The sequence below is a fragment of the Pelmatolapia mariae genome, linkage group LG6, assembly GCF_036321145.2.
Source record: "Pelmatolapia mariae isolate MD_Pm_ZW linkage group LG6, Pm_UMD_F_2, whole genome shotgun sequence".
Taxonomy (NCBI): domain Eukaryota; kingdom Metazoa; phylum Chordata; class Actinopteri; order Cichliformes; family Cichlidae; genus Pelmatolapia; species Pelmatolapia mariae.
Genome location: NC_086232.1, coordinates 516,213 through 543,135, shown reverse-complemented (window position 1 = coordinate 543,135; position 26,923 = coordinate 516,213). Strand labels below are relative to the sequence as shown.

General features: G+C 46.2%; 2 protein-coding genes across 3 annotated transcripts; both read left to right on the top strand.

Annotated features, from left to right (window-relative positions):
* The first annotated feature begins 375 nt into the window (after positions 1-375).
* LOC134628813 (ankyrin repeat and SOCS box protein 5-like) lies at positions 376-8,379 on the top strand. The gene is made up of 7 exons (XM_063475576.1): positions 376-539; positions 4,523-4,602; positions 4,708-4,815; positions 4,883-5,036; positions 5,126-5,260; positions 7,032-7,223; positions 7,320-8,379. Exons 1-7 carry the CDS (start codon positions 419-421, stop codon positions 7,457-7,459), a joined length of 930 nt encoding a protein of 309 aa, XP_063331646.1. The 5' UTR covers positions 376-418; the 3' UTR covers positions 7,460-8,379.
* Positions 8,380-8,768: 389 nt separating this feature from the next.
* Positions 8,769-26,322, top strand: galnt7 (UDP-N-acetyl-alpha-D-galactosamine: polypeptide N-acetylgalactosaminyltransferase 7). 2 transcript variants are annotated; one of them, XM_063475575.1, is made up of 15 exons: positions 8,769-9,276; positions 12,664-12,775; positions 13,280-13,598; positions 14,408-14,574; positions 15,277-15,407; positions 17,679-17,758; positions 19,241-19,423; positions 20,051-20,168; positions 20,264-20,386; positions 20,654-20,769; positions 21,310-21,412; positions 22,509-22,607; positions 22,847-22,975; positions 23,155-23,185; positions 24,608-26,322. In XM_063475575.1, the coding sequence occupies exons 1-15, from the start codon at positions 9,154-9,156 to the stop codon at positions 24,712-24,714; spliced, it is 1,941 nt and encodes a 646-aa protein (XP_063331645.1). In that variant the 5' UTR covers positions 8,769-9,153; the 3' UTR covers positions 24,715-26,322. The 2 variants fall into 2 exon arrangements, with proteins under 2 accessions (XP_063331645.1, XP_063331644.1); XM_063475574.1 differs by lacking the exon at positions 19,241-19,423 and adding an exon at positions 18,872-19,054 and having other exon boundaries at positions 8,771-9,276; positions 24,608-26,320.
* Positions 26,323-26,923: the final 601 nt, after the last annotated feature.

Below are 26,923 nucleotides of genomic sequence, written 5' to 3'. Positions count from 1 at the left end.
TTGTAACACTGTAATATATTGTATTGTTTACTTTAGTTCAGTCTGTTACTGTTCTTATTGTCTCGGAGCCACTGTTACCACATCATTTCTTTAGGGATTAATACAGTATTGTGACTCTGACCAAGCAATAATGACACAGTGGGTGTAAAATGCGCACACTGTGAAAGTGGAATTAGAGAGAAACAAACGACACCAAGGCTGGAGCTTATGGCCTTTCAGTCAGATCAGTCTGGAGTGGGTCCGACTGTGGAGCGCTCTGTATCTATGCTCCACACGTGGGCGCGCATGTGAGATGGCCATGTGCCCCGAACGCAAACAAAGCTCTTCAGCCAATCATAAGACTCCCAGCTCGCCCTCCTCCTCCTCTCCTAGCTGCTGCTGCCTGCAGTAGTGCAGCGGAGTTCGGAGGAGTCGGAACATGCTGCCGGGGCCGTGTGGAGCTCCCGAAGTGTCCCGGAAAAGAGGTGCTGAGCCGGGCCTGCTACCGAGGCACGTCTCGGAGAGGAAGCGGGCCTGCTGGGGAATTCTGACCAGCCAAGGTGGGCGCATTGATGTGTTTTGGTTGGAAGCACATTGGCGGCGGGGGGGATTTCTGTAAATAGTCCCTATCAGAGTGTCAGTGTAAATAACACACTTCCTACAAGTGTGTGGCTGTCAGGTGGAATTTGAGCGTGTTTGGAACAGCCCTGCTCCAGGGCCAAGCGGGGCCTCCAGCAGTTTGACTGGAGCTGAGCGTCTGCTCAGTATGGAAACACTGCCGGTCGGGTGCTTTCATACTAAGGTGGTACATTTAAACGGGGTTTGCACTGAAGAGCTGCTGCTCTGTGGAGCAGCTGGATTGAAGATCCTTATGCTAAATCAGCAGCACTACTTGTGAAAATACCCACGCAAAACTCCCGATTAATGCCACAGCATCAGTATATCTGTCCAAAACAACTGTGTTTGAACTTTATCACGTGAAACTGCAGTAAAGCCTACATTTAAATGAGAAAAACACAATAATCTCTTTATTACAAGCTGAAACACTCACACAAGCACAGAGCACTCGCTTCTGTGTTTACAACAGGCACTTTGTATCGTGAAGTACAGATTTTACCACATTACACAGAAAACCCAACAATGTGCCTATGGTCTCCAAGCACCTGGTAACAGAACAGGAAGAGACCTCCAGCAGAACCAGGCTCAGGGAGGGCCATTTATCCTCGGGGCGTTGGAGGTTTAGGGAGAAAAGAATGTCACGAAGGCAGCTCAAGGGTCTTTTCCCTTAGGTTTCTTTGAAATCCGATTTTTTTTAATCATAAGTGGACATGTCATCCCTGCTGGCTGTTAGAAACAATGGAGGTTCACAGACCTCAGCATACACCTCCATTTTCAGCTGTACCGTCACTGGGCGTGTTTCAGACATGCAGCCTGCTATGCTGTGTTTGAATAATGTCGGTAAACAAAGTTAAGTAAAAATTCTGTGTTAGAGGAATTCATCATACATTCAGTTATTGATACAGAAATGCATAAATGTGCTTTAATGCTGGGTCATAATTAGCCAAACACAGAAAGCTGCTCAGTGTATTTGTGAGCTGTTTGTTACATGTTCAGTCAGTAAATACTGATCTTACCAAAGGCGACGTCTCTAATGTTGTGGCACTAATGGAGGCAGCACTAAGATCTATGACGTGATGAACAGAATGGATATTCTTGTCCTCCCACAGTCCACAGACACGCTTGTTAAGTTCACTGGTGAGTCTACACTGGCCACAGGCGTGAATGTGAGTGGGACTGCCCTCTGTGTCAGCACTGTGCAGGCACCCTGCCTCGCAGCCAGCTAGCTGAGAGCGACTCCAGCTGTTTATGATCTTCATAGGAAGTTTCTTTGTGCTTGCAAACGAGCTTTGCATTTATTTTTCTTCTATTTTTGACAGACGTCTGTCGTGATCTCTGTCTCTATCTCGGACTTGACTGCACTTTTTTTTCAAACCCGCTAACTAAAGATAGCCTGGCCATATCAGACTTGCTTACTACACCCTCCAGCGTCCTGTTTTAGAAAGCCAGTTTCAAATAGTCAAGATACCCAGGTCTGGCACCACTGACAAATGTTACCAACCAGCTGACCCAGCTAGCACAGAGCTACACTGGCAGATGTTACTATAAGTTATTTTCAAAAGATGTGTGAATGAAATGTTCCTACATAAGGTGGAGGGTGAGGGAAAGTGGGCTGTTTCAAGTAAAACACCTTAGGGACTTGTGATCCTGTTATGTTCTGAAAGATTCCTGCAACGCTTCATTCTAAGAGTGAGGAAGACTCCCAACGCAGCAGCACGAGTCTGTTTTCAGGAGTTACTGAGGCTGGAGGTGATTAATGCTGTGAACACGTCACACAGCCTGCAGTTTGCTTCAGAGGGGGTTCAGGTTTCAACCTTTGGTTAATGAATGGTTCTAAATTGGTTTTGGTTAGTTAGTGTTAATGTGGGCCATGCAGGGTTAGGCTTATTACAGTTAACTACAACTAAAAGACTTTTTAGTTCATAACATAAAACTAAACATTTTCAAACAATAACGACTAAACTGAACAAGGAATCTCATTCTGGAAAATAACTCAAACTAAACTGAATCCATCCATCCACTTATCCTTTCCAGGGTCGCGGGGGTGCTGGAGCCTATCCCAGCTGTCATAGGGCGAGAGGCGGGGTACACCCTGGACAGGTCGCCAGTCTGTCGCAGGGCTAACACACAGAGACAGACAACCATTCGCACTCACATTCACTCACAGATTCACACCTATGGGCAATTTAGATTGACCAATTAACCTATCCCCACTAACTGCATGTTTTTGGACTGTGGGAGGAAGCCGGAGAGAACCCACGCAAACACGGGGAGAACATGCAAACTCCACACAGAAAGACCCCGGCCTGATGGTGGAATTGAACTCAGGACCTTCTTGCTGTGCAGCAACAGTGCTAACCACCGTGCCACCGTCTTGCCCTAAACTGAATCAAAAGCAAAAAGTCCAAATGAAATAAAACAAATTAGAAAATAGAAAACTATGATAACATTAACCTAAAGTCAGCCCTGTGAACATGTGTTTAATACAGAATGATTTAATGACACATTTGTAAAACCTGCAGAAAGCGTATTTAAATGTAGCCCAGTTAAACCCCCGTGGCAGCTGTGTCGTCCCATCCACAGGACGCCAGCAGCAGACCGCAGCTCACTGGAGCAAGGCTGCGTTCCTACTTAACTGTGTACTGTCACCTGGATGATGACGTTTCTCCCACTGAAATATCCAGATGAACAGAACCAACCTTTTGGGATTTCCTTACCTGGATGACTGAGCATTAACTGTGCACTCTTAGCAGAAACATTACACATTTCTTTGCGGCTGAAGGCAGACTCATTGAATTGGTGACTCACTGACAGAGTGGGCTCAGCTTTTTGATCAGAGAGGTTCGTTATTATGATCTGGAGACACTGCTCAGTGCTCTGCCACAGGAGGAGCCTGTCAGTGATCCAGCTCATTATAAGCTCATCTGATCATTCTCAGTGTTTTGTTGGTGTTTAGATGGCGAGGTGATTCTTAGTCTGACGTGTCCCGCATACAGGAAGGACAAACAGGAGGAGTGAAGGGATTCTGCTTAATTCAAAATGTCCTATATCTACCAGTGGCTGGATGTGCCGTGGGGAGACGGAGATATGGGTATGTTGGACGTGAGACTGTGTGTGGGTCTGTGGTGTGTGCTGCAGTGACAGCTGAGGACGTGCTGACGCCCTGCTACAAAAGAAGTAAAAATCACGTTTCTCATGAAGTGCAATTCTTTGTGATTCGTCCTGTTTTCTACCTTAATTGCAGATTAAGCAGCAATTTCAGGAGCAGGACCACGCCTCCAAACACGCTCCTTCCGGTTCTCATCTATATAGGTTCCCCCAGTTCTGCACGCTGGTCATTCTCGTTTACGTGCCCCACCCGCCCTCCCTTTTCAATTCTTTAACTTCTTCTCTTCTATTTAGTACACGGGGATCTGTCAGGCCCGGGAGCTGTCGCCGATCACCTTCGAGGCCTTCCCCAAACCACAGCTCAACTCATGTCCAAGCATTCACCTTTACCTACTAAAATTCTGTCAAACATAAAATGAGGACGTGGGCCCAGCGAGTGAAATGTTCTATAAGAGTGAAATAAGATATAGTGGAGATTGGAGCCACATGCCTCCAGTGTGTGTGGGATTCAAAGCTTTCCTGTTGTCGTTTTGGGAGCGTGTCAGGCCGCACGTGCACGTGTGATGTGTGTTCACGGGTCGCAGAGAAGGAAGATGCTCTACTGCTTAGTGTTCACCAACACGACGGCAGGGTGCCATCATAGAAGTCCTCACATGGACAAACATGTTGTTGCTGTTTCATCGTGGAATTCCTGATCTTCAAACTAAGACTGAGACAGAGTTTGAAAGCACATCGGTCATTAATGAGCTCAGGCTGGTGCTTTGTATTCCACTTTCTATTACAGGTCTGCATTTTTTCTGTGTGTGTGTGTTTTCAGGGTCCTGGGCAGATCGTTCTCCTCTCCATGAAGCAGCTTCTCAGGGTCGGCTGCTTGCCCTGCGCACTCTGCTGGCCCAGGTGACTGTATCCCTCTTCATAAACACATCGATGTGAGGCTCCGGTAATCACTTATGAGTTTGAATAAAGTCGACACACGTCCCGTTATTTATATCTGTTTTTCAGGGCTATCACACCAACATTGTCACCATCGATCATGTGACTCCTCTTCACGAAGCCTGTCTATCAGGACACGTCGCCTGTGTCAGAGCTTTACTAAATGCTGGAGCTAATGTGAGTATCAGCACCATCTTTATGGACGCACCGTGTGTTTGTGTCCAGCAGCTGTTTGTGTGTCTAGGTGAACGCTGCTACCATTGATGGTGTCACTCCTCTGTACAACTGCTGTACGTCGGGGAGCGTCGGCTGTATGGAACTGCTCCTGCAGAGCGGCGCACACACACGTGCATATCACACACACTTCCCCTCAGCTTTGCACGAAGCCTGCAAGAGAGGTAAATATAGCCAGAGCACTGTTTGATTGTGTAACACGTGTTAACTACAACTACGTGAGCTTTGTGCTGTGGTGTGTGTACACGTGCAGGTAACAGCCACTGTGTGGAGGCCCTGCTGTCTCATGGAGCAGATCCAGATTATGAAGTTTCCCACCTGGGCTCTCCTCTGTATGTGAGCTGTCTGCACCGACACACAGCCTGCTCAAAGGTCCTGCTACACAGAGGTGTGAGTCTCATTCACTACAAAGCTGAGTAGCTTTACCTGATGTTGCTCATGTCTGCAGGGCTGTGACTGATGTTTCAAGCTTTAGAGTGAACAATCACCTGACAGCTCTCAGACACTCGTGCTAAAATGAAAGCTCCCGTAATTGTGGAAATACATCTGAAGGTGGAAAAAGTGAAAATATGAAGTCACTAACATCTCTTAACCAGCAGCTGGGGTCATAACTCGTACTCCTTTAAGAGACTATATTACCCCAGTTCTTCAACAGCTCCCCTGGTTGCTCACAGAAGCCAGGATAAACGTAAAAATCTTAGTTCTCACGTTTAAGTGCATCCATAACCTTGGCCCTCCTTATCTCTGTGATCTGCTTCATATCTCCACTGTTGCCCACTCTCTCAGATCTGCCACTCATCTTGTTGTTCCTTGTGCTCGTCTCCTCACTGTGGGGAGCAGAGCTTTCAGTTGCTCTCCTCGGCTCTGGACTCACTTCCTCCACTCATAGGAAATATAGATTCCCGTATTTAAGTCACAGCTCAAAACCAACTTGTTTAAACTGGCTTACTCACTATCACTTCTACCTCTTCTTAAAGTCAATAAACAGTTCTTTTACTGATGGCATGAAGTTGGCTTTAATGTTAGTTGTAAGGTCTTGGGGTTGTTACAGCTTCACCTTGATCACAAACTACGCCACCGTCGAACTAAAACATAACATAAAATTCAATGAAATAGTAAGACGAGTGAAATAAAGACATAAAATGATCTATATAACATACAAACATACCTCGCTGGCTGACCCATGCTTTGAGGCAGAAATGAGCACTTTACAGATACTTTTAAGAAACAACTTTCTCTGAATTAAATTGGCTTCTCTTGCTTCAACTTGCCACGCTCACACATCAACATGGGCGTGCATCTCCCTCAGGTGCACCAGTGGAACCAACATGCAGTGCAATAGTTCCTACATGAGAATTTTCACAATAAATGACCTAATGGCATATAAAATATGCATAGTGCAAAACAAAATACATTAACTGAAAGTAAGGCAGTAAAACTCACTTTAATACACATCTTACTTGTTGTCAAATCTTGTTTGTTGTTTTTCTATTTTAATGTATTTAAATCAATTTTTTATTGATATGTTTTTACTTTTTGTAAGGTGCCCTCAAATAAAATGTATTATTATTATGATTAACCCCGAGGATAGACTGTGGGGAGATGTAGATGCACTGCAAAGAGGAGAGTGTTAGGTCAGGGTTAGAGATCAGAGTCACTGTCATGTCAGTGTTAACACACAAGAGTGCGGTTTCCTCCCGGGCGTGTTAGATAAGAAGGGGTTAGATAAGATAAGATAAGGTAAGGAAAGATAAGGAAAAATAAACCTTTGTTAGTCCCACACCTGGGAAATTTGTTTAACAGGCCACGTCCTAAAAGAATAATAGAGGACAGTCCGCATGGTGGTGAGCACTGCGCTCTCACAGCAGGAAGGATCTGGATTTGGTTGTTCTGGTCGGCTGGTCTTTGTGTGTGGAGTGTTCTCCACACCCACAGTCCAAATACATGTATGAAGGGTTTCTTTGATTAATCTGGATTGGCCTTGTGTGTGAGTAAAAGCTCTGCAAAGTGCTTCAGGCTGCAGAAAAAAGTGTTGTAGGATGATGTGTGAACAAATGTGCTTGTGGTTTGCAGCAGCTCGAGTGGTCTGTCTTTCTAAATGTCTCTGTGTCGACTGTCCGTGGTCACGTTTCATGGCTCTGTGGGTGTGTCTGATCTAGGAGCAGATGTAAGTGTTGGCAGAGGCTGCGACAGCCCTCTGCATGCGGCTGTCAGACAGGACAGCGCAGATCAGGTGTCACTGTTGCTCGACTACGGGGCGAATACTAACTTCCGAGACAGCAACAATCAGCGGCCGGTGGAGCTGGCGCCCCCTGGTGGGAAAACACACCAGCTGCTGCTGGCCTTTGAAGGTACTGGTCATGTGTGGTGACTCTCTGTTATTGTGTAGAACCAGATGAAACTAAGTCGGTCTGAGTCACAGCAGCTCTGTCTCTGTCTCCTACTAGCTTCTCCAAGGAGTCTCTGCCAGTTGTGTCGTCTTCAGATCAGAAATCTGATTGGGCGATCCAGACTGAACTTGCTCCCCGTGCTTCCTCTGCCCGGCCTGCTCACTCACTACCTGGACTACAGAAGCAACGAGCAGTGACGCCACCGTGCACGCTGATATCACCGCTCTGTGGTTTACACCGAGTCCGCCGACATTTCACACGAGAACACGCAGACCTTCTGCTGCATGCTGTACTTGCTCTGTTGCACAGCAGATTACTTTCATCGCCATAACTGACGATCTGTTTTTTTCACTAGGACTTTAGTTACAATGGGGACAATTTGTCTTTGTGTCTTAAACAGAATTTGATTGTGTTTCTTCCTTTTGTTTAGCTTTCCTAATGACTCCTCGTGAACTTTAGGTGTGTTGACCCGGTGCTGAAACGACTGCTGTTTGCTCTGCTGGTCTTATCAGGTCTCAGTCTGTAGGTCTCGCCTTAGCTTGGCGATGGACAGTCTTCACCGTGATTGAGCTGAGCGCCTGTTTCAGCCATCATTGTACTTTCATTGTTATGGCTCAACTTCACCTGCTTCCAAGGGTCACGGAGAAGACAAAGATCTGATGACGTGAAGACTCCAGGGTGACCGACATCAGGGTCATCCCTGATGTCGGTCACCTAATAAAGTTGTTTAAGTGTCGCCGGAGTCATCACTCCTCCTGACTGAGCCAATCAGAAGCCAGGAGGAATGGTGACTGGATGAACATATTTCATGGAAATGTCCTGGACCCCAGTGTGAGGGTACCCGTCCTCCATCATTGCTGTTACCGTCTGAATTCAGTCCAACACTGATCAGAACAATACTGGATAACTCTGAGCACCCTGCATGACTTACTTTGCGATTTCACATGTATTTATTCATTTCACTTCAGCTTCATGTGTATTTTTTAATCTTTCTGAGCTGCTCGTTTGGTGATGTCATATTTATTTTATTGAGTCAGGCTGTTTTCATGTTGTGACTGCTGTAATGCGATCATTTCCCAACGTTTGGGATGAATAAAGTGTGTCATATCTAATCCTCTTCAATTTGTTATTTCCTTGGTAAAGTGATTTATTTGAAGGTCGGGTGTGGAAATACCTCAGCGAAGTGTGTGGTTGTACAAAACATGCAGGCGTTTAATTGGTTAGTTGAGTGCCTTTCAGTGTGCTGGCATGTCCACGTCTTTATGTGGCTTAAATTAGGCCAGACACGTCTGAGGTGTTGTACAGTTACCTGTACACACCTGTGATTCAGCTCTTGGTACCAAGAGGTGAGACCGAATCATTGCTTCTTATTATCACCCCGTACCTTTATTCTGAATGCTTTCATATTAACTCCGTGTGAATGCTACCAATGGCTACTGTCCCCTTGGATGCACTCTTTACAATTATATATGACGTGGACAATGAGCCACATCCCTCCTAATGACGAACAAACCAGACAGGACCGACCTCTTGTTTGTCTCCACACCCAGTAATACCTGCTTTTAAGCCCGTGCGTGAGCCAACAGCAGTGGAGACCACAGCCTACCAGCATTACTTGTCACCCGTGCAGCAGCACAGCCCCACAGGTGGTGGTACTGCGTCTACATCTACAAGGCGCCTCAGAGAGCGGGAGAGCCGGACACGACCGAGAAACAACCGAAGAAGAAGAAACTGTTCCTAGCATGGAGAGGCACGGCGTGTCGGTGTAGTGGAGGCGGAGGTCGCTGCGTCAGCGGGAGCCTGTTCAACACTCAGCACAAGCTAGAGACCTGTTAGCTGCTTAGCTCCCGTGCTAACTTGAAGCTAACGCAGCGTAGCGGCTGCTGCTAACATGAGGCTCAAAGTGGGATTCATTCTGCGGAGTCTGCTGGTCATCGGCACGTTTCTGGGCCTGTTGGTGCTCTGGTCCAGCCTGACCCCCAAAGCCAACAGCGACAGCCCGTTTGAGAAAAGGGTGAGTACACAACAGACTCTGAGCCACATCAGTGTTAGCGTGTGAGCAGTTATGACACACACACACGCTGTTGCACTGTGTGTGTGTGTGTGTTGGGCAGTCAGCGGACGCTGTGGTCTGGACTCTAGCTGCACAGCTGCCTGTAGAGTCGCTGCTGCTAACAGCACCGTGGCTCCCAGGATTCATATCCGCATATGTCACCATGTTGGAGTCAAAGGCGGAAGTGGGTTGTAAAAGTTGTTCCGGTATTGCGGTTTTTCTGCAAGGTATTCAAATGATTGCATGTAGACATATGACCAGTGTGCCACTGAGCCACACGGTCATGGCCAGCGGGAGGTTGTTGGTTCAATTCCAGCCGGAAACGCAGATCCTTTTTGGGTTAAGTAAGAAAGGGCACCCCGTGTGGAGATTGCGTGGACCCGGTCCCGAGGACGTGTTCTGGCACTTTGATGGAGGCTTCAGCAGCTCCCGGTGCCTCAGTCACACCTCAGAGGCTTTTCCTGTTGTCACTACAGGAGCAGATCTGTGTGCACACCGCAGCCCACAGTGGGACACCTTTACGTGTCGTGTCCCGTGTCTGCAGCTGTTTAATGGTGTAGGCCACGCTCTGCACAGTCACGCTGGTGTTGTCAGAGGACAAGTGTCCAGTACGTCCTCTTTATTTGTGCCAGAACAGGTGTCCTGAAGCCCTGACCAGTCTTACAGCGCTGTCAAACACAGGAGACAGACAGGCTGCACCATCTGCACTGTTGTCATGTCTTCAGGACATTATCTGCCTCTTTGGCTGGAGGCAGGTATAAGTAGAGGGGACTGGTGCAGGGTTTCACACCGTTATTCTATTTTTATCTTATTGTATATTTTATTCTATTTTATTCTAGTGTATATAGTATTCTATTTTATTCTATTCTGTACAGTTGTGTACTGTATTTATTATTTTATTTTATTCTAATTTTTGCTTCATAACTTTTGCACTGTCCACTTCCTGCTGTGACAAAACAAATTTCCCACGTGTGGGACTAATAAATGTTATCTTATCTTATCTTATTGGATCTGGTGTAAGGAGGCTGCCACAGAAATAGTGTCACCTCTACAGGGCTGGGCTATATGGTCAAAAGACGTATCCCAGTTGTTTTTGTCACATTAGTGTATATTGATATATGACGACAGTTTCTGTGGTGGTGGATGGATGGGGGGGTTGGACCATTTCCAGGAATTTGCCCCACAAATGCTCAAAGTACTAAAAAGTAGTTCTTTTTGATACTTTGCTGATAATTCATCCATACTTACAGTTACTGTAGTATGTTTTTGAATGCTGGACTAGTGGCGTATTAGTGTATTAGCAATTTTAGGGCAGTAAATGAATCCTTCTGTCACGGCTGACAGACACCAGCCTGGTGCAGAGAGGCTGTGTGAGTGCTGTGCCTCTCTCTGAACATGGATTCAACTCTGCTAATTTCTTGTTGGTATCAACATCACGCCGAGTCTCTTGAACAGTGTGATGTTAGACAGCTAACAGGCAGCACAGGCAGACTCCCTGCTATGGTCTTCGGTATGCTGCGCTGCTTCAGGCAGGACTGCTGCCTCTCTGCCAGCTTGTGTCACGGTTTGCTGGTGAAGCATCAACGGAGCAATCACAGCTGTTTGCAGCTACTGGTGATATTTAATTTTTAACGCGAGCTGCTTATGAAACCCACCTGTAGTCATGTACCTGCTGTGGTGTGTCGGTCTCCGTCTGGGCCTGCCACCAACCTTCAACACTGGGTAGTGCGCCACCTGGTGGTTTGTACTGAGGGTGAGAGAACCTCTCTCTCCATGAACCGTGACCCCTCAGAGCGGTTCACGTCATCATTGCTGATCGGACCCTCATGGCCAACTCTAACAGGGTTTCATCTGATTTAGCTTCCTGAAAGCAGCAGTCACAGGCAGCGTGCAAAACTGTTTATGTGGGCTATAACCATAACGTGTTATTATTACTAAATAAACTGTGCATAGAAGAACAATGAACTCCTGTGCTCCTTCAGATATCAGTGGGGCTGGTTCAGTGTCAGGAGTGTGGGACAGTCTGAGGTTTGATTTGTGTGTCCTGGCAGCAGTGAGGCAGATACATGATTTAGTACACACATGCACAAAGAGTGTGCCTGCACCCACTAAGTGTTGGCTAAACACAAAAACATTATTTGTCTAATAGAAATAAGGTAAACTGGCTAACACCGAGGAAGTCCAGCAGCTTCCTTCACTAGGAGTTTAGTTTCCACCGGTGTGTCTTTTTCTGAAACCCACCCCACCGTCTGCTCGGCTGTTTAACATCAGCTTGGAGGGGCTGAACCTGGACCAGACCAGATCATCAAACAAGGGGGAGGCGGGGTTTATTCTGCGTTGTCAATTTAGACAGACGGGAAGCTGCAAAAATCCATGACTGACTTCTGTGAATGAGAGAAGACTGAAGCAAGCTGACCAACACATGCTCATAAACATTTGTTACCAACTTGTTTTTATTTCTTTCTTGGCGTGCTGAGGTTTGAGAGCTGCTCACACTCAGTCAGTTTTACACATGCGGAGCTGCAGATTTGGCTGAGCGAGTCCATGAAGAAGTAGTAACAGGCTCTCATCATCTTAGGTTAACGGTGCTAAACGAGCAGCTTTGTTCCCTGCTGAAGCAGGTGAGTCACCGAGCCTGTGAGCAGCTGTATTTAATCCAGTCACCTCTGCTTATCCCAGTTCGGCCCCGGGGATGCTGGAGCCTGACCCAGCTGTCACAGAGTCAACTGAGTCACACCTCATTGTGTTTGTATAGATTTCTGTGTTCGTGTTTCTTTTTTCTTTTGATTTGGTTTCAGGGACTATACACAAAAGGAAAAGCTACAGTTAAAATCAACACACACACACACACACACACACACTCTGATATATCAGAATATTAAACATATAAATACAGTTCCATAAAGCACAAAACAATATTATTAATCATTAATGCTGACAATCCATTTGTTCACATCATGACAGAAGAGCTGAAATCTCTGCACATTTGGAAGCATAGCCCCCCCTTGTGGTGGACCTGGTAACTGTAATGGAGCAGCATTATTAATGATCTTGTGCACTAACCGTATGTTTGAATCACGTTTGATTATCAGAATTTAACATCTAGAACAGGACAATAATGATATTGATGTGCTTTTCTCTGTAGAACCTTTTGAGTTTGTTTGTTTGTGATGTGTTTGGTTTTGATTCGCTCGTGTTTGTGACCAGCATGGCGCGCAGACAGAATCGCTGGATTTAAGAGTGTCTTGGCTGCATTAACTCTGTGAATGTGTTTAAAATGAGCTGCATTGTATTTCAGTATAGGACACATGTGTTTGATATCCATGTCTGTTGTGTTTCATCATGCAGGATGACAGCTTGTTGCCCAAAGGTGACCTTGCAGAGCGGTTTAAGCCTGTGATGCCCTGGCCTCATGTGGAGGGGGTGGAGGTCGACCTCGACTCCATCAGACTGAAACACGGTGAGGACTGACTTTTGTTTTTTCCTGACTGTGGCTGAAGCGGGTGACTGTCAAAGTGACAGCCCACTGTATTACTGTATTTAAATCACCAATATTGGTGTATACCTCCTGTATTAGACATGAGTCAATCAGAGAGGCTGGGATGGTTTGTACATGTGCAGAGGAGGGAGGGTGGATGTTCTGGACACAGGGTGATGAAGACGGAGCAGGAGGGAAAGAGGAAGACCTCAGAGGAAGTTCATGGATGTAGTGAAGGAGGAGATGCAGGGGGATGCTGGGATAGGGAGATAGTCTGATGTGGAGCAGCTGACAGAAGATGATCCTCATTAGTGATTGTTTGTTGGTCTGTAATCACTGCTAATTAATATCAGCCCTGAGAGCCCTGACTGTGGTTTTCTTCAATATTCAGGTAAATTTGGTGTTTTCTCCTGCCAAAGACTTAAAGTCTAATTTTCTTAGCACTTGTATGCTGTGGTCCTGTGTCATCTCTTGGTTTGTGTTCAGGAGGGGCCGACCTTCCCAAGGATTCAAAGGAGCAATCCAACCAGAAGCAGGTGATTCAACAGCAGTATGTGACATTCAGACCTCACACACACGCCTACACTAGCCCCGTCCTGAAGAAAGGTACCCTGGGAAATTTTGAGCCTAAGGAGCCTGAACCTCCAGGGGTCCCCGGTGGACCCGGAGAGGGTGCTAAGCCGTTTGTCCTGGGTCCAGAGTACAAAGACTCGGTTCAGGCCTCCATCAAAGAGTTTGGCTTCAACATGGTTGCCAGTGATATGATCTCACTGGACAGAACAATCAATGACATACGCCACGACGAGTGAGTACTGCTTCCAGTTGCCACTGAATGCATGTCTGCCATCTTTTGTCCTGCAGTCACATAAACCTGATTAATATTACAGGAGATAAACTTTAATAACCACAGGAAACACCGATCGTCCTCCTGTAACCTCACTCAGGGAAAAACATGTTTAATCAATCAGGAAATGATACTGAATCATGCTGAGTGTGCAGACACATGTTCACAATGTGTTTCTCATAAACAGAAAAGCGACAGGTCATTAAGTACGCCGTATCCTCTGTTCTGAGTGCAGAAATGGGCGTGATGACCAAATCACTGTGGCTGATTTCTAACACGAGACCTTTGGCAGTGTGTAGAGTGACACAGGTGCTGCCTTACAGCCTTTTCAGGTGACGCTGCTGACTTTATCGCTCAGTTGAAGTGAGAACATAAATGTTTCCACTCAGATCCTCGTACAGGCTGCAAACTAATTAGATGAATTATGTTCTTGTGTTTGTTTCTGCATGTACGAGTCAGTGTGAAAGGAACATTAACATAAGTATGGGTCCTGCTGCCGTGGAGTGAAATGCACCGTTAGCCTCATTCTCACACACACACACATTGTGCACATGCTTTCTCTGTGCCTTCGAACTTTAACCTGACGTTCACACACTCACGCTCTGATGGATGCAGAGCTGAAGCGTCGGACTGTGAGACGGCGCCTGTGTCACAGTGTCGATGCACAGTTTAAACAAGTTTTACCGTGTAGGAGTTGCGTTGGTGCAGCGAGACTGTACTACGCTGTGCAGCAACAAGGTTTCTCATGGCACACCGTGTCCTCTGTGCAGGTGTAAGTACTGGCACTACGACGACAGACTGCTCACATCCAGCGTGGTGATAGTCTTCCATAACGAAGGCTGGTCAACGCTGATGAGGACTGTCCACAGTGTCATCAAGAGGACTCCTCGCAGGTACCTGGCTGAGATTGTCCTGATAGATGACTTCAGTAACAAAGGTGGGTCTGTTTCCCCTCTCCAGGAATAAAAACATTATTTTAGATGCATGTTGGTTCCACTGTGAACAGCCTCCTTTTTCCATCAGTGCTGTTAATGATCACCTGCAAAGGCCGTCCTGTTGGTTCACGTGGTGCTGTCTGCTGCAGTCTGTGGTCAGAGGGAAGGTGTCATATGGTGTTACCATCATGTCTGTGCACGCTCCTCAGATGTGGGCGGCTGTAATCACCCCAGTGGAGCCAGAACGCAGCACAGAGAAGATAGAGGCTAACAACCTGACTGTGTAGAGAAATAAAGCACCGGCACAGACACATGTCAGTGTATTTGCTACAGTACGCTGCACTCAGCTCTGAGTCTGTGGAGCATCAAAGAGAGAAATGAAAGTGTGAGAGGAGACAAGCTGTACAGCTGACTCATGCTAGCTAAGTTAGCTAATGTTGTCTGACTAGGCTGGAGTGCTAAACTCTTAGTGGAATGTAACGAAACCTACCTATGATAGAAACGTCTGTGTGATCAGCTGCTAGCAGTCATGTGGCACTGAACATATCAATCAGCTGGTGCTGTGTGCAAGCACGTATGTGGGAACACATCACCAACTCGTGTCTTTACTCCAGCATTCGTCTGTCAGCAAACCAAAACTGTTTTATCGAATGCTCATTGGTCCAAACGTGTGTACTAATGCTGGCTAACCAATGCACTTGCAGCCCATCTGAAGGAGCGCCTGGAGGAGTACATCAAGCAGTGGAACGGCCTCGTCAAGCTCTTCAGGAATGAGAAGAGGGAAGGATTAATACAGGCCAGGAGCATTGGAGCCAAGAAGGCCACCAAAGGACAGGTACCATGTGATGTCACTGTTGCTTTTCCTCTCTAATGCTGATGATGTCTCTTAGACTTTTAATTAGCAAACTGATCTGAATTTAAAATAAATACAGTGAAGTACACAGTGTGTGAGAGTACTCTGTGTTAAACTTACAACATCGCCTCTGAAGAGATCGTGTCTGTGAAGGTTCTCAGTCATCCAGGTCATCGTAGTCAAAGGAGTTAGCAAAGAAAAGCGTCTGGACTTCTTAAAGTTGCTTGAAGACGTTTCACCTCTCATCCGAGAAGCTTCTTCAGTTCTAAGGTCAAATGGCCGAGAGTCCCAGATTTAAACCCAGTGGCGTTCATAAAGTCAGCAAAGAGGCACAGAAAAGAAGATCAGACACCAGCGACGGAGGATAAGAAAGACAGACGCAACAACGTTGTCATCCCCTATGTAGCCGGTGTATCAGAGAAACTCAGGAGAGTTTTCTCCAAGCACGACATCCCAGTGTACTTCAGACCCAGCAACACACTCAGACAGAAACTGGTTCACCCGAAAGACAAAACTCCAAAACACAGACTGAACAACGTGGTGTATGCTGTACAGTGCAGCGAGGAATGCCCAGACCTCTACATTGGAGAGACCAAACAGCCACTTCACAAGCGCATGGCACAACATAGAAGAGCCACCTCCACAGGACAAGACTCAGCTGTCCATCTGCATCTTAAGGATAAAGGTCACTCTTTTGAGGATGCCAATGTTCACATTTTGGACAGAGAGGACAGATGGTTTGAAAGAGGAGTGAAAGAGGCCACCTATGTCCACTGTGAGCGACCATCTTTGAACAGAGGCGGTGGTTTACGACACCAACTATCTGCCATCTATAATCCAGTTTTGAGTTCCCTCCCCAGACGCCTTAATGCCCACTCACATCCTGGGCCATCTGACCTCAGGAATTCACACGACAAGGTGGGGCCAGGTTTCACAATGAGCTCACCCGAAACCATGGCTGATTAGGTCCCACACCCGCTTTCACACCTTGGCTCATGTGATTAGAGGATCACCAGGGGGTCCTTTGTCCCTCTTTGGGGGGATACTCCCACTGGGTTTAAATCTGGGACTCTCGGCCATTTGACCTTAGAACTGAAGAAGCTTCTCGGATGAGAGGTGAAACGTCTTCAAGCAACTTTAAGAAGTCCAGTTTCTTTGCTAACTCCTTTGACTCTGAAGAGATCCCAACGTGCGGCCGCTGCAGACAGGAAACTCTGTTCCAGCTCAGCTGATGACGCTCTGTTGTAGAAGCTTCTTACGTTCTGGCACTGCTGCAGTTTTCCGCATGAATTTTGGTTCCATGTGATGTAACTGTGTTTTGTTTTGTATGTACACTTTATTACTGCAGAACCAATTTCATATAATAGGAAAGTAAAGGTAACTTTGAACCTCAGTTCATAGTTACTGGGCTCCCATCTTTAAATAAGTGTCAATAACTGATTTGTAAAAGTGCCAAATGGCACCCCGCAGTCCTGTCAGTGATCCTCTGCATCACCGACAGTCCGACGAGCTGAATAAAAGAACTCAGACAGAGAAGCCATCACTGAAATTGATGGGAGATCAGCTGACAGGCGGGAGAAAAGCATGTAGAGAGGACACGAACACAGTACAGAGGAGCGTCCACAAACAGCTGCAGAGGGTCAGTCGTTCTGGCTCTAACAGGGATGAAACCACACACCACTAATTTATCAGCAGAGTGAGAATTTTTAGTTTCTAATTTTCAAACTGTGCAGATAACAGGAGGCAGGCCTCGTCTTTGTAACGTGAAGTTTAAACATGCTGGAGAAAAACCACTTTGAGGTTTGTCACAGTGTGACTGGAGGTCCGAGTAATGCCAGCCAGTAAGAGTGGACACCGTGTTTGTGAGAATTTTACCAACAAATACAAACACGGCACTTCATTTGTCCTTAAACATGGCTGCAGTTTAACCCTCCTTTGTGTCATGTGACGCCGAACGCACTGCCAGATTTGCAGATGCAAACTTGCTCTGTATCATGTACACACACTGAAGGCGTTGTGTGTTTTTGCTGTTGACATCAAGCCGCAATGAACTGGTCCTGATGTTTCTGAGCAAGAAAAGGAAGAATTCTCACGAGTCGGCAGATTTCATGACCCAGCAGTCGGAGCTGCTGTCGTACATATTTCAGGATGTAAGTGGGGCGCGTGGAGCTCTCGTTGCTGACTGATCTAAGCAACATTTAGACAGAGGCTCGGATGAGCAGCATCACATTTCAAAGGGTTTCCTTTTTAAAGGTGCTGGTCTACCTGGATGCTCACTGTGAGGTCGGGATCAACTGGTACGCTCCACTGATCGCTCCCATTTCAAAGGACAGGTAGTACACACACACACACACACACACACACACACACACACACACACACACACACACACACACACACACACACACACACACACAGACAGTGTAGCCTCATGTTATAACAGCTGTCATAGCTGTGAAGCTGTGCTGTCTGTTAACCTGCAGCTTGTTGTTTTTCAGCAATACTGATTTGACAGTTCATCAGTTTTTCTGTTTGCACGTCCAGTTCAATGACGTGACTTCAGATATACAGACATTATTATTACAACATTATTTGTAATGTTGCGTCTGTGCTCCAGTGTGATTGATGTTAAATCAAATCACGATGTGCAGAATTTCAGCTTTGAGGGCTTTGAGTCAGTGAATGATTTAGTCAGCTATCTTTATTAATCCCCAAAGGGAAATTGCACAAATTGTGTTTGTGTGAGTTTGTTATTGCAGCAGCAGATTCACACAAAGACACAAAGCAGACGCATTTTAGAGGCTCAAAAGTCACTGACTGAACTATCATAAAGTCAAATTTAAGATTTTATTTTTAAATTAAGAAAAAGATATGAAATGTGATGAACTGCAGGTCTGTGTAGTGTGTCTTGGACAGATGAGCGAACCGGCCTCGCTAACCACGAAGCCGTCTGTAAGTCAGTGTCCTGCTGCTTTTTCATTTTTGCAATATAATCTACATATAATATAATCTGGATATAAAATGGCTCTGATTCAAAACCAACACATCACCGTCCAGAATAATATGGATCCAACTGTTTAATGTTAAAAATAGCTCAACAATGTGACACAGATGGTTTTAATCTTATGGCCGATCAGTGGCTGAGGACCTGAAGCTGTATTCATGGAGCCTCGGTGAGTTAGGGCGTACCCTCCACCAGGCCTTTGACATTTTATGCTTTTTAATCAGTTTTCTGTATCAGAAAGGTCTGACGGCGCTCCAAGGACGCGTCATCGTCCCACTTTAGCACCGCGGCTGCTGACTGCAGCTCAGTCTGCGCCTCTAGATCGTCTGCTGTGCTGCATCACTTCTACACTCTGAGCCACACACTCCTTTACTCTGGTTTTACAGCGCTGTTATTGAAAAGCGGCACATCCAAAGGCTTGTGTGTGTTTATGTGTATGTAGGACAGTATGCACAGTGCCGCTGATAGACTATATAGATGGTAATGAGTACAGTATGGAGCCCCAGCAAGGCGGAGACGAGGACGGCCTGGCTAGAGGAGCGTGGGACTGGAGCCTGCTCTGGAAGAGAGTACCGCTTAGCCAGAGAGAGAAGGCCAAGAGAACACACACCACCCAGCCTTACCGGTACACACACAACACACCAGCTCATTAAAACTGACCTCTGTTCTGTTTGTGTCTCCACCCCCCACCCCCGCCCCGCGTGGCACCTTTCCCTGTGTCTGTCTGTGTGTTTTTCCTGCCACTGCTGTTATCCCCTTCATGTACACCCCTCCTCTCCACGTATGCTGTATGCGTGGCCCTCTGTGTCAGAACGGTGTGTACGGTGCCTCTGATCGACTCCGTCCACGGCGAGACGTTCACCTTTGAGCCCCAGGGTGGAGGAGACAGCAATGGTTTTGCTAGAGGCGCCTGGGATTGGAGCATGCTGTGGAAGAGAATCCCTCTGGGAGCCAGGGAACATAAACTGAGAAAAACTCAGACTGAGCCATATAGGTACACACAGTCATTCCTAACTCATGTGGACGTGTCCCGGGTCATTTCTCACAGGGCTCACAGTAAGAGTAGTGCAGCCTCACCTTAACAGAAAAATCTTAAAGTCATGTCAGCAGTGCTTGTGTAGAGGTAACGGTCATGAGTGTGATTCATTGTTTAGGTGTCTGCTTTTGGGGAATCGCTGCACACATCTATCTTCCACCCACTGGAGGGAAGGAGCTTGTTGTTGTTCTGACTCCACTCTTCTGTGTTCAGTGTAGCACAGCTTCCTCTCAGGTGTCTCTTACCCTGAGTCTGTCTGAAAGGACTCCTTCTTTCCTTTAAGTGGTCTTGGCGGCAGGCTGCGTTGCCTAAGGTGGGTTGGGTCCCGACCTGAAGGCCGTGGGACTTTGGGATATTTGTGGGGTCTGTGGGTGAGCTTCTGGTGTGAACTGGGCTCGGACTGGGGCACCATCACTCCTTTTTTCTGTCTTCACATTTTCATTCGTCCTCCTGCTGTCTTTCACTCATGTCTCTGTCACTTGTTCATTATTACGTCAGCAGAGGGACTGACCACGTAGAGTCACATGATTACAAAGAGATGGAAGGTTGTTTCGGGCTGAGGACTGTGTGTCTTTATACCTGCAGGTCTCCAGCCATGGCAGGAGGTCTCTTTGCTATAGAAAGAGACTTTTTCTTTGAGCTGGGACTGTACGACCCTGGACTGCAGATATGGGGAGGGGAGAATTTTGAAATATCTTACAAGGTAGACTTTGAATTGTCCAGTTTATGTTCATGGCTGATGGATCCCTGCACATTTTAAAGACATCATGGTTACTGTGACTCTGTATGCTGGTCCAGATCTGGCAGTGTGGTGGCCAGCTGCTCTTTGTGCCCTGTTCCCGCGTCGGCCACATCTACAGACTTCAGGGATGGCAAGGCAACCCTCCGCCAGCACATGTTGGATCCTCGCCTACTCTCAAGGTAAAAGCAGACAAACGTGAATGGATTGAAACTTGTATAGTGCACATCTTCTGTTTCAGGTTTCCACAGAGTCCTGCATTTCCAAGTTTCTGTCTACAGAAAGGAGGTGTTGCTGCCATTTGGCCCTCCACCTGCATGCATGGAGCCAGGTTCAATAGCAGATGCATGCTTTTGCCATTCTGCCCACAGTCACCGCTACACCTGTACAATCACTCTGTCATGAAATGGATGTTACTTCATCTACATATGTTGCATTTGTGTTTGCAGAACTATGTTCGTGTTGTGGAGGTTTGGTGGGACGACTATAAGGACTACTTCTACGCCAGCCGCCCTGAAACTCTCACTCTGGCCTACGGAGACATCAGTGACCTTAAACGATTCAGGTGCACAAAAACCGCTCTTCTACCTTTTTACTGAGTGAATGCCCACTCAGAACATAGTGTAGCACTGACTGACTTTCCCCAGGATGCAGCGTTTTAAACCACATGTATTCCTTCAGCTGTGCAGTGTGATTGTATGATTTACAGTCGACGAGTCGGTCTTCATTTAGGGAAAAAACTGTTTAATGTGAAGGAACACAGAGGAAACCCAGAAGCACACAGTGGTCACAACTCGCACAGAAATGGCTGTGCACTTTGTAAATTGTAGTGGGTACGATCATATCATAAAGGTTTGTTGTGCTTTTGACACAAATTCACTCCATCGCCGTGGAAACGTTAAACACTGACCTCCAACTGTGCTCAGAAAGATGTGCCTATGCATACACCCTTTATCACACTGTAGTGTCAATGTTTTAAAAGTGTGTGTTACAGGTGTGCAGTAAATAACATCCACTGTCTGTGACCTGAGGATGAAGCGTTTTTCTGTCTGAATTCAACTTCAGCTGCTAACCACACAGCTGATCTCATGTTTGCTTGTTGCAGGGAGGAACATCGATGCAAAAGTTTCAAGTGGTTCATGGAGGAAATAGCATACGACATTCCACTGCACTACCCACTTCCTCCTAAAAATGTAGAGTGGGGGGAGGTAGGTGTGCTCACACACACTCTCATTTTGATATCATAGTGAGGACATCTACTTCACATAATGCTTTCCCTAGCCGCTCACCCTAACCATTAAAGATTCAATTCAATTCAATTCAATTTTATTTATATAGCGCCAAATCACAACAAAAGTCGCCTCAAGGCGCTTTATATTGTACAGTAGATCGCACAATAATAAATACAGAGAAAAACCCAACAATCATATCATATGACCCCCTATGAGCAAGCACTTTGGCGACAGTGGGAAGGAAAAACTCCCTTTTAACAGGAAGAAACCTCCGGCAGAACCAGGCTCAGGGAGGGGCGGCCATCTGCTGCGACCGGTTGGGGTGAAAGATGAATGCATAACCCTGTCTGTGGCCCTAAAACCACATTTTGAGTTTCAGAACTGTCTTCCCACTCGTGTGGACGGGCATTTAGTCCCCATAAGGCACGCTTGGCCAACTCCAGGCCTCAGGCCGGTGTCCTGCAGGTTTTAGATCTCACCCTCAGTCAACACACCTGAATCACATGATTAGTTCATTACCAGGCCTCTGGAGAACTTCAGGACATGTTGAGGAGGTTATTTAGCCTTTAAATCGGGCGATCGTGGCTCAAGAGTTGGGAGTTCGCCTTGTAATCGGAAGGTTGCCGGTTCGAGCCCCGGCTCGGACAGTCTCGGTCGTTGTGTCCTTGGGCAAGACACTTCACCCGTTGCCTACTGGTGGTGGTCAGAGGGACCGGTGGCGCCAGTGTCCGGCAGCCTCGCCTCTGTCAGTGCGCCCCAGGGCAGCTGTGGCTACAACGTAGCTTGCCATCACCAGTGTGTGAATGTGTGCGTGAATGGGTGAATGACTGGATGTGTAAAGCGCTTTGGGGTCCTTAGGGACTAGTAAAGCGCTATATAAATACAGGCCATTTACCATTTAAATCAGCTGTGATGGATCAAGGACACATCTAAAACCTGCAGGACACCGGCCTGAGGCCTGGAGTTTGGACACCACTGCCATAAGGGCTGTTGGTCCCCACAAGCCTGCCAGTATTTGGTCCTCATAAACGTGTTTCACACACGGCATGCTTCATTGTCCCTGTGATTGCAGATCCGGGGCTTCGACACCAGTTACTGCATCGACAGCATGGGACACACTAACGGAGGCAATGTAGAGCTGGGCCCGTGCCACAGGATGGGTGGAAACCAGGTAATTAAACACTGTCACACGTGATGTGGCTCTTTGTTTTCATCTGGTGTGACGACATGAGCCAGTGTTACTGTGATCAGTGGGTTAAAGTGACAGCTGGCTGCTTGGGTTCCTTGTCTCCCCGTGAGCGTGCTCTCCTGCCTCGTGTCACAGAAAGGATGGAGGCAGGCTTTATGTTAGGTGTCCAGTCTCTCACACCAAGATCCTGACTCTGGTTTTTCACCCTGAACTCTGTGTAGCTGTTCCGCATCAATGAAGCCAACCAGCTGATGCAGTATGATCAGTGCCTGACCATAGGAGGCGACAAGTCTGCTATCATCATCACACACTGTGAAACGAACCAGCACATGGAGTGGAAGTACTTCAAGGTGAGACACACACAGATCATAAGAGAAGATGAATGTAGTGTTGGTCTTTAGATGTTTGCTCAGCAGCGTGTGGAGACTGGAAGCACTGAGATCACACTAACATGTAGGAGGCAGAAAATATCTGACACAAACTGAATTTACTGCCTTTTTTTTCTCTCCTTTCCTGTCTGTGTCTGCAGGATCTGCATCGATTCACTCATGTGCCAACAGGTAAAGACTGCACTGCCATTGTAACTTATCTGTTCTCATCATTTAACCAAAGGCACTTTGGCCTTTATCACACATGGAGTCAGCTGCTGTTTGCATCATTTACTTCAGCCTCAGAAGTGCACACGCACACACACGCGCACACACACACACACACACACACACAAGCCCGTTCAGCTATCTTAGTGAGGATCTTCATTGACATAATGGTTTCCCTAGCCCCTTACCCTAACCCTAACCATTAAAAATGAATGCCTAACCCCTACCCTGACCCTAATCTGGCCCTAACACTATTCTTTAACTAAGCCCCAACCCACATGATAAACCCTAACCATAACCATTTTAACGTTCTGGTCTTAAACCTAATTAATTAATTAAGTGGGAGGGTATAAATAGAAGTTGAAGGCACTCTCTGCTCCTTCCACTCCAAACCATCGGACAGAGCAGATCGCTGAGAGCAAGCCTGCTTTCCTTTTTTACTGTGTGCCTAGGCCTGAAGAAGATCTTCACAGGTCGAAACGTCGCCACATAGGCACACAAATTCGTATTCATTTGGCCTGTTATAATTTAATTTTTCTTTTTTCTTTAAAAACTAAAAGGTTTTTTTCAAAACCAATTCATTTTCTTTCTTTTATTTCTTTAAAAACGTATTAAAAATTTAAGTTAAAATTTAAAATCCTAAGTTAAAAAATTTCTTTTCATTTGGTAAAAAAAAAACAATAAAAAAACTCGCTTCCATCCAACTCATCATGGTTGGATGGACTTCTGACTGGACCCTGGTGCGCCATGGCAGACGCCGTGGACAATCCAGGACCCAGACACCCTACCGGGGGATGGCCCGTGCACTGCCCGCCTCCAATTGGAGGAGGGGCCCAAATGCTCATCCTAAACTTAACCATAACCTAACTGTAACCCTGACACTAAAACCACATTTTGAGCCTCAAAAAGGCTTCAAACTTGTGAGGACCGGTGAGTGTGTCACAAGTGACTGTTGGTTCTCACAAGTATAGTAGAATGCAGATTTCAGTCCTCACAGAGATAGCTAGACAGGAACACACACACACACACCATTCATGTTTTGCCCATGCTCTGCTCTGCTCTGGTCTGGTCTGGTCTACATCCTGCAGTGTGAGTGTTGGGCAGAATGTAGACCAGACCAGCACAGAAGGTTGTGGTTCTTTACTGGTTCTGGTTTGGTTTTTCGTTACCCTGCAGTGTGACACCCTGCACGCTCACAGCAGTAATAATCGTGTCCACACCAATCATTGTTAAAGTCTGAAGGGCAGCCTTCCCACAGTCGTCCCTCAGTGCATGTGGACAGCACCAGTGTGTAGACCAGGGGTGGAGGTCCCCACCCCTGGTGTGTGTTTTGTAGGTGGCCTGTGAGCGTCCGTCAGTAATCTCGCTGCTGTGTTCTCCTTATAGGAAAATGTCTGGACCGCTCCGACCTGCTTCACAAAGTGTTCGTATCAGACTGTGACACCAGTAAAACCACTCAGAAATGGGAGATGAATAACATCGTGGCTGTGTGAAGACCTCTGGGAGAGCGATCTGTCCCTACGATCTGTTTAAAGGAAAAATACCTGACACCTAGGTGTTGGTGTACCTCCAACAAAATGAAGCCCAAATGGTTTAACTGTTGACATCGGCCCAAATGTGAAGGTTGCTCTGACACTCCAGAAGAAGAGTTTGATCCAGAGCTGCTGGATGAACACGAAACTGTCCCTGGTGGTTGTTTACACTGTCTCTGTCCTTTCAGGCTCTCAGGTCTTTTCTAATTTTCTCATTGCATTTGTGAAATGAATCCCATCAAATCTTAAGATTATTAGGTCTGTTTAGCCCTTGGCCAAACTGATGAGCTCGCTTACCAAAGAGTTTAGACTTCAGTCGCATCATCATCATCATCATCATCATCATCATCATCATCATCATCATCATCATCATCATCATCATCATGGGTGTGGTTTTTAGTCTGCTGCTGAAAAAAGACCAGGATGAAGAAGGTCCTCGGTTTAACTGAGGAAAAGAGCAACAAGCGGCACATTTTTGAAGAATATTTGGACGTGGTGACTCGCTGCTGTTGTGTTTGCTTTGATTTGGTTTTATTGGAGTCTTCACAAACAAACCCCTCGTCTGGCCTAAGTGTGATTTTGATTGCACAGGCTCAGTTTGGCTAATTGGTGAATTTATTTTCATTTACCAAAATGTTGAAAAGGCAAAAAAAAAAGAAAAAAGGATTTCCTCCCATTCGTGTCCCTAAGCCGTGGCAGCGTTTCCTTCCTCTGTGCTGAGCTTTCAAACCAGCATGAACTCCTGAACTTTAGTGCTTTGCTCCTTACAGTCTTCATTTACTCTCTGGCATACACTGGGATACTCTAAAGGATGTGTGGTTCGCCGTCTTACCAACAGTCTGGATGAGGAATATAGAGTTTAGTAGCTGACCAGTACTGTGACTCAGTAATAATCGGGGGTGGGGGTAGGATTATTAACGTGTAAAAAATGCACAATTATTGTGGTTAAAAAAAAAAAAAAAAAAAAAAAAGAAGATGTTTTTGTTTTGTGTGCAGCAGGGAGGGGCTTTGGTGTTTGGATGATCATGTATGCAATGTTTTGTACTGTGTAAATAATCATTTCTAAAGATGATCGTGATGAATTTTGTGGAGGGCTTGAATGATCTTGTAAATAGCTAACTTATAGCAGAGATTTCATAATATGGGCTGAGGAAATAAATGACCTGATTTTTACTACTATAACTGTGTGACTGAAGTGGAACTACTTCATCAGACCCGTGCAATAATCTCGCCTCACAGCAACAAGGTTACTATGGATACGACCCCTCCCACAGGCCAAAGATGTGCAGAGTTATGGACACGAGCGGTGACACAGCCTGCAGTCTAAAGCAGGTCGGGCAGAAAAGGCGAGAGGTGTCAAGACGGACGGGTGGAGCTGCAGTTGGATGTGTCCGGTGTTACAGGCTGCACAGTGTGCTTCAGTTTGTTCTGTGCTCTTCTTTCTGTTTAAAGAATAAGAATCATTTCTTTTTGTGAAAAAGCTATAAACAGAAAAAGGATTGGGAGAAAAAAACCCTAAATTTCCAAACTAAATACACTAACAGACGATTGTCAATGCTCCTGTGTAAGGTCATTAAGATTAAACAGTGATGATAACCTTGGCCCATTAAACAATATTAAATTGGTTGAATTAATGCACAGTTTCTTCCTGATAAAAGGGAGTTTTTCCTTCCCATTGTTGCCAAAACAGCTGCTGGGGTTTTCTCCATTTTGCCAGATTTGTCTGGTGACACCACTGAGCTAAACGATCTTTATATGAAGTATTTAAACCTTGAGAAGCACACACACCACGGTATTGCGAGTCAGTCACGGTGTGTTCTGCAGTACCCCTCCATGAACATTGTGCTGATAATATTCATGTACTTTTACCCACAAGAATTTCTTACAGTTTGACACGTATTTACATTTTCACATAACTAATTGACAAATAATCATAAAATCATAAAAAGGAAATCCAATTATCTTTTCAGTGTAATGTAAATTCCTGGTAGGCAATATCAGTGATGGGAATAACGGCACAACTCCTGGAGCTAAGGGGGCAAAACAATGGCATGAGTGCTGCTGTTTGACTGAGGAAGAATAAAGTAGTCGTGGTAAGCCAATCACACGACCACTTCAAGATGACAAAGCAACAAGGTGACAGTTTTTAAATTGTGTTGATAGGCCACGT

Coding starts and splice junctions, on each gene's coding strand:
- LOC134628813 (XM_063475576.1), top strand. CDS start 419: ATGCTGCCGGGGCCGTGTGGAGCTCCCGAAGTGTCCCGGAAAAGAGGT. Junction 540..4,522: donor GGGAATTCTGACCAGCCAAG/GTGGGCGCATTG, acceptor GTGTGTTTTCAG/GGTCCTGGGCAGATCGTTCT. Junction 7,224..7,319: donor GCTGCTGCTGGCCTTTGAAG/GTACTGGTCATG, acceptor GTCTCCTACTAG/CTTCTCCAAGGAGTCTCTGC.
- galnt7 (XM_063475575.1), top strand. CDS start 9,154: ATGAGGCTCAAAGTGGGATTCATTCTGCGGAGTCTGCTGGTCATCGGC. Junction 13,599..14,407: donor AATGACATACGCCACGACGA/GTGAGTACTGCT, acceptor TCCTCTGTGCAG/GTGTAAGTACTGGCACTACG. Junction 20,169..20,263: donor ATTTTGAAATATCTTACAAG/GTAGACTTTGAA, acceptor ATGCTGGTCCAG/ATCTGGCAGTGTGGTGGCCA.